Source organism: Gracilinanus agilis, chromosome 1 (genome assembly GCF_016433145.1).
Source record: "Gracilinanus agilis isolate LMUSP501 chromosome 1, AgileGrace, whole genome shotgun sequence".
NCBI lineage: Eukaryota > Metazoa > Chordata > Mammalia > Didelphimorphia > Didelphidae > Gracilinanus > Gracilinanus agilis.
The window spans coordinates 222,738,749-222,744,748 of NC_058130.1; the positions used below are offsets into that span (position 1 = coordinate 222,738,749).

The 6,000-nt window shown below is 38.2% G+C and overlaps 1 protein-coding gene across 1 annotated transcript in view; it reads left to right on the forward strand.

Annotated features, from left to right (window-relative positions):
- The window catches only part of PDILT (protein disulfide isomerase like, testis expressed), a 63,965-nt gene that overhangs the window by 47,118 nt on the left and 10,847 nt on the right, over window positions 1-6,000 (forward strand). Inside the window, exons 5-8 of the mRNA XM_044679052.1 lie at window positions 1,128-1,265; window positions 3,235-3,345; window positions 3,427-3,552; window positions 5,457-5,654. Of these exons, the coding sequence (XP_044534987.1) occupies window positions 1,128-1,265; window positions 3,235-3,345; window positions 3,427-3,552; window positions 5,457-5,654 (573 nt within the window). The remainder of the gene's footprint in view (window positions 1-1,127; window positions 1,266-3,234; window positions 3,346-3,426; window positions 3,553-5,456; window positions 5,655-6,000) is intronic.

Consider the following 6,000-nt stretch of genomic DNA (forward strand, 5'->3'; position numbering starts at 1 on the left):
GTGTGGATCTCATGGAACTCTCATCAAATTATTTCATTCTTCTCAATGAATTAGAACAGTGAGCCATTTGCTATAAGTATATGCATGCATAGTGGTTAGGGTGAAGGACATGTTGGTTAACCTTGGAAATAAGTGGAAAGGGAGAAAAAGATCAGGCAGTTTCTGTGGGGAATGAGCTATAATATTCATAAAGGTAGAGTTGGATTGCTAAGTAAACAAAAGAGCCCAATTTAGGTTATTTATCACCAGTATATAATGAGTTAGGAAAGGGATAGGGATTAAAACCCATGATTTCATTAATATGAGGAACTCTTGGAAGAGGAAACTCTCTACCTATGTAGTTACATACCTTCTCTGTAATATATAGCTTTAGAGAGTTGCATAAAGTAGAGCTATAGTGCCTTGCCTGGGGTCACTAAGCCAGAATATGTCAGAAAGACAAATCTTTTATAAAATACAGAATGACTGACACCATGCTCTTGTACCCAACTAGTCTTGATTTCCAGTCCAGGTCTCTATCCACTATGCCATATGGGTAAAATCAACTTAATTTCTCCAGGTATATACAATAGCCTTGGATCAGAGGCAGAAAAATTGAATGGTACATGTCACCCAAGGATTGTCAATTGGGGGGGGGACAATAAATTCTAGGGTAATAACTATGGATTAATTGAAGTGACAGACTATAGAATTAAGGTTGAATATGGAGGCAAGTGAAATGGAGTAGGAAAGGTGGATCAGAAAAAAAAGGTGAGTGAGAAAGTGGGAGAAATAAAATAAGCTGTGGTCAAAGAGTGAAAATTCAGAATCTTGAAGTTGGCACAATTCCATGAGTGGGAGTCAACTTTCTTGCCGATAACTAAAGAGAGGTAAAGGGGATCTTTGGATTCAAGGGTTGGGAAACTATGTAATTATATTACTACCATGAATACTGATGATTCTGAGGTCATTGACAGGGGATGGAGTGGAATGGAAGAGGCAGCTAAAATGATGTAGAGTCATCTTTCCTATTGGAGTAAAAAATAACAATTTATTAGTTCCTAGCATAAGACACTTAATTCTTTGTAGAATATTTCCTTTTCCAAGTTATCCTTCCAAAATCTTTTTTTGGGGGGCATGGAGAACAGGATCTTCATGAGGGAACAGTGGAACTCTTCTATGAACTAGTAAAAGACTTTCCAGAAGTCCCTTTTGGGATGATTGAAAAAAGAGATCTTTGGATTCGGTATGGCATCACCATCGACACCATGGTAGTATTCCAACAGGTATGATTCTGAACCTTTCCATAACAAAGTTTTTAAATGGATAAGTTTCTTAAAGCAAAATGATAATTAAGGCAGAAGTTATGGGTTTGATCTACATGTAGGTAAATTAGCTTCACACACTGGAAAACTATTATCTTTACATCTTTCTTGTGCCTAGAACCCTGATCATGCTTTCAGATTGTGGATACAAACCCATCTCTGCTACCTGGGGAAATGATTGCACATTTCAAGTGCAGATGCTAGGTTGGGAGCAATCTCACAGAAGCAAGAGAGTTATGTAGGTTGGTTGAAAAGTCTTTTGGGTCGTCTTAAGAAGAATGCCAAGTATATGAGTAAAGACCCTAAACTACCATAGATCATAGTCAACAATACCAGTTTAAAATGTTTTCAGAAATGATAGCACTTTTGGAACAGGTATTCATCTAGTTACTGCCTCATAGGAAATATTTGGAATGGAGATGGTATTTCTTAATCTTTCCCCTTAAAGGGTTCAGCTTTCTAGATACCAATCTAGTGCTACCAAATAAGAACTTGATAGTCCTACCAAATCCCTAGTCCTACCAAACTGCATGGAGACTGAAGGCCATGTCTTAAGTCCTTTCTGATTCTCTCTCTCAGGGTCTGTTCTGTATGAGAACAGAACAGATGCTTAACAAACATCTGTTGATTTGAAGTAGAAAAATTTAATTCATATAATCAACTATCAGGGAAAACTAGCTTAGGGAAATAGACTATATCCAGAGCTAGCTGATCATAAAGGCCTCTTTTCGTATACAGTGATGAAAATGTGAGATTCCAAAATAATCCTTGATATGGAAAGGGAAATATATGATTTAGCCCAAAGTCATGCCCATTAGTCACTTTAGGCACAGAAAGAAGCATAGGGGAGAGAAGAGCCAAAGAGAAGAACGTAGAAAAGAAGGAAATGAGACTAGATCACAGAACAGGAAAATCTCTTCTTGGTGTTGCTTGTCTGTTCTCTTTTTTGTTAAATCCTTACTTTCCATCTTATAATCAATAGTGTATATTGGTTCCAAGGCAGAAAAGTGGTAAGATCTAGGTAGTGGGAGTTAAGTTCCTAGGGTGACACATCTAGGAAGTGTCTGAGGTCAGATTTGAACTGAGAACCTCCTGCCTCTAGACCTGGCTCTTAATCTACAGAGCTATTTAAGATACCCCATCCTCGCCCCCTCTTAAGCCTAAAAGAAACCTTGGGAAGTCCGCAAGTCAGTTTTCCCTCCCTCTAAATAGAACTACTCATAACCAATGTTTTATAACCTGAAGTCCGCTGATCCAAAACTATCCCAGATAGATTTCAGATTTTGGGGGGAGGCAGTCCATGAACTTGGATGGGGAAAATTTTTATATTCTTATTTTTACTAACCTTTGGTCTTCTCTGTAATCATAGATGTTTTATTTTATGCATTTAAAAACATCATTCTGCCACTTATTTCAAGAGTGGTTCAGATCCCTGAGAACATTAATAGCTTTACCCATCTCATACTTACCATATATCTGAGGCAAGACTTGAAGGAGATCTTTTTTTTTTTTAAACCCTTACTTTCTGTCTTAGAATCAAGACTGAGTATTGGTTCTGAGGCAGAAGAGTGATAAAGGATAGGCAATGGAGGGTAAGTGACTTGTCCAGGGTCACATAGCCAAAGCTAGGTTTTTATGACTTTCTTTTTATAATTCTAAGAAACTAATATTTACATATATTATTTCCTTTTCTTATTGCTTTCCCCCCCCAAAAAAAACAAATAAATAAATAAGTGAAAACATTATTCTGAGAAGGGTTCATCTGATTGCCCAAAGGGTCTGGAACACCAAAAAAAAAAAAGTTAAGAACCCTTTATCTAAACTATTTCAGGCCATCAACTATCTATCAGTCAATGAATAGTTGTTGTAATCCTGCTATTTGTAGCCTGCAAAGTCACTGCCCTAAAATATTTTTCTTCTTTGGTTCAAGGGGAAAATCGTGCATTTTGAAGAATGCGAAGAAGACAGTCATATCTTGAGGGACCTCAGCAAAATAGTCAAATTCTTCACCATGGATTTGGTTATAGAGTACAATATAGAGGTCAGCGGGTCATACGGGTAACTTGATTGAAGAGAGGAAAGTTGTTGGTCCCTGGTTGACCCTTTTCTTTTGATATTTCAGACCATGGACCAGATTTATGATATGCACATTAGGAATCACATCCTGCTCTTCATTTCTAAGAACTCTACAGAATTTGGTGCCTTAGTTAAAATTTTTGAGTTGGCTGCACTGGAGTTCAAGAACAAGGTCTGTGAAAGGGATTATTGCTCTCTTTTTGTTTGTTTACCTGAAAAGGGAAACAAAGGCCCAAGGTCATGCATGAGCTGTTCTGTTGGGGGAGCTTCTTCATCCATCCCATGCTATGTCTTTACAGAGAAACACATCAGTTCAATAGATGCTGCTCTTTTATGAGTAAGACAAAGAGTTACTTGTTTCTGTAAGTATCCAAGGTATTGTGGACTCAAAAGAGGTCCTCATTTTTGTATTGCTTTACATATGATTGACATACTTTTTATTCAAAATAAAAAAATACAAAACCTGTATCTCTCACCTCCCAGACTTTCCCTCCCATCCAAAGCTGCTTCTTTTCCTTCTTAACTCTCATTTCTTTGCTATTTGTGTGCCTTTTATGGGGGGGGGGGGGAATGTTTGGTTTTTCTTCCTCCTTCTAGACCTAGTTGGTTTAGCCTAGCCTGAATGATGACAAGTAGTACAGATATTATTGTTTTAATTCTATAGATGTAAAAACTGATGTTTTTAGAGATTAAAAGACTTTTTGAGGGGTGAAAGGAAAGAGAGCATCTGGATCTCCTTATCTTACCCAGGCCAGAAGGTCAGTGACCATCAAGAATCTGACCCCCAATTATTGTTCAACTGTTCAGCATGGAAGCTTTAATCTCCATTCCTAAACTGAACCAGTTCACGCCTCCTCAGACAGCGTTGGTGGCCCTTCACTCCCAGAGCCTCATTGTATTATTGTGGGATTTAGTAGAGATATCTGATTTGCCTTAGCCCTACTATAACTCAAAACACTCAGATTCAAATAATTTACCAGTTTCAACTTCCTCAAGAGCAGAGTACCATCATGCCAGGCAAAAAAACTTGTTTAAGATAATATATCCAGTAGGTTGGGAGCTAGGACTAAAAGTCAGGTCTCTTTAGCAGAGCTAGAACCAGGCTGTGCCATTGCAGGTAAGGGTATGGGAATTTTGCACATGCACTCCTTTGGCTAAAACCTGCTGCAAATGCCTGGCAAAAGAGGAAAAAAGATACGGTGGTATAGAATCTATATCGTAGAGAGGTTCATCAATTCTTAATTGCCTTGGGCAGCTAGGTAGTGCACTAGATAGAGTAACAGGCCTAAAGTAAGGAAGATGAGTCTTCCCAAGTTCAAATCTGGCTTAAGATGCTTACTAGGTATGTGACCCTGGGCTAGTCATTTTACCTTCTGTGCCTTAGTTCCTCATTTGTAAAATGAACTAGAGAGGAAATGGTGAACCATTCTAGTGACTTTGCCAATAAAATCCCAAATGAGGCCATGAAGAGTTGGATGCAACCTAACAATTACAACAACAAATGGATTATGGATTATCCTCCTGGTGAATTAGACATGGTAAAATTTTTATCCTGTTCTTCCTAGCAAGCTGCTGAGCTGCCTCCTTCCTTGCTTGTCAGTTTGTGTTTAGTGGCTATGATTTCTTAATAGCATACCCATAACTAGGAATTTTTAAAACTCTTGGCAAAGGGAGACAGAACTGGGCAGGAAACACACAATGCTCACCTGGGAGGAAATGGTTAGATTCTCTGTTTTGGTTTATCTGTGTCTTCCAACAGTAAAAATAATTGAGGATTAGTTCAGACAGAGGTTCAGACACAATACTTGTCAAACTAGATTAAAATAAAATTGGGAAATATTTTAATAAATAAAGATACAATAAATCATAGATAGTATTACATTTTAAAAAATAAGTCCCTATATGACCTGTAGTAGTCCTTATGTTTTGGTTAGTGGTCCCAATTTGGATTTGAGTTGGACCCTATTAGGTAATGCAACCTGGGAAAAGAAATAAAGCTTGACATCCTTATGCAATAACTGGTCTAGCAAAGAACTCAGTGAGAAATTTTTTGTTTTGTTTTCATTTTTTTGGCAGCTCATCTTTCTCATTGTGAATACAGATGAAATTCATAACATCCATGTTTTAGAATATTTCCAGATCGCTTCCTGGGACATTCCTAGTGTCCGAATCCTAAACCTGACTAAAAGCATGAAATACCAAATGCCTGCTGATGAGATAACCTTCAAAAACTTGAAAAACTTCTGTAAGGACTTCTTGGATGGCCTTGCAAAGGTTTGGATTTTGTTTTGTTTTGTTTTCATGGCACGGGATGAGTGAGTATGTGTATATACATATACATTCATATATTCATATATGTATATGCATACATATACACTCATATATAGTATAATATAGAATGTATTATATATTTTATAGGGGCAGCTGAGTGGCTCAGTGGATTGAGAGCCAGGCCTAGAGACTGGAGGTCCTAGGTTCAAGTCCGGCCTCAGACACTTCCAGCTGTGTGACCTTGGGCAAGTCACTTGACCCCTACTGCCCACCCTTACCACTCCTGGGCCAAGGACGGTCCCTAGCCTGGATGAAAAAAGGAGGAGGGTTGGGCGTGGGGCTAGCAACC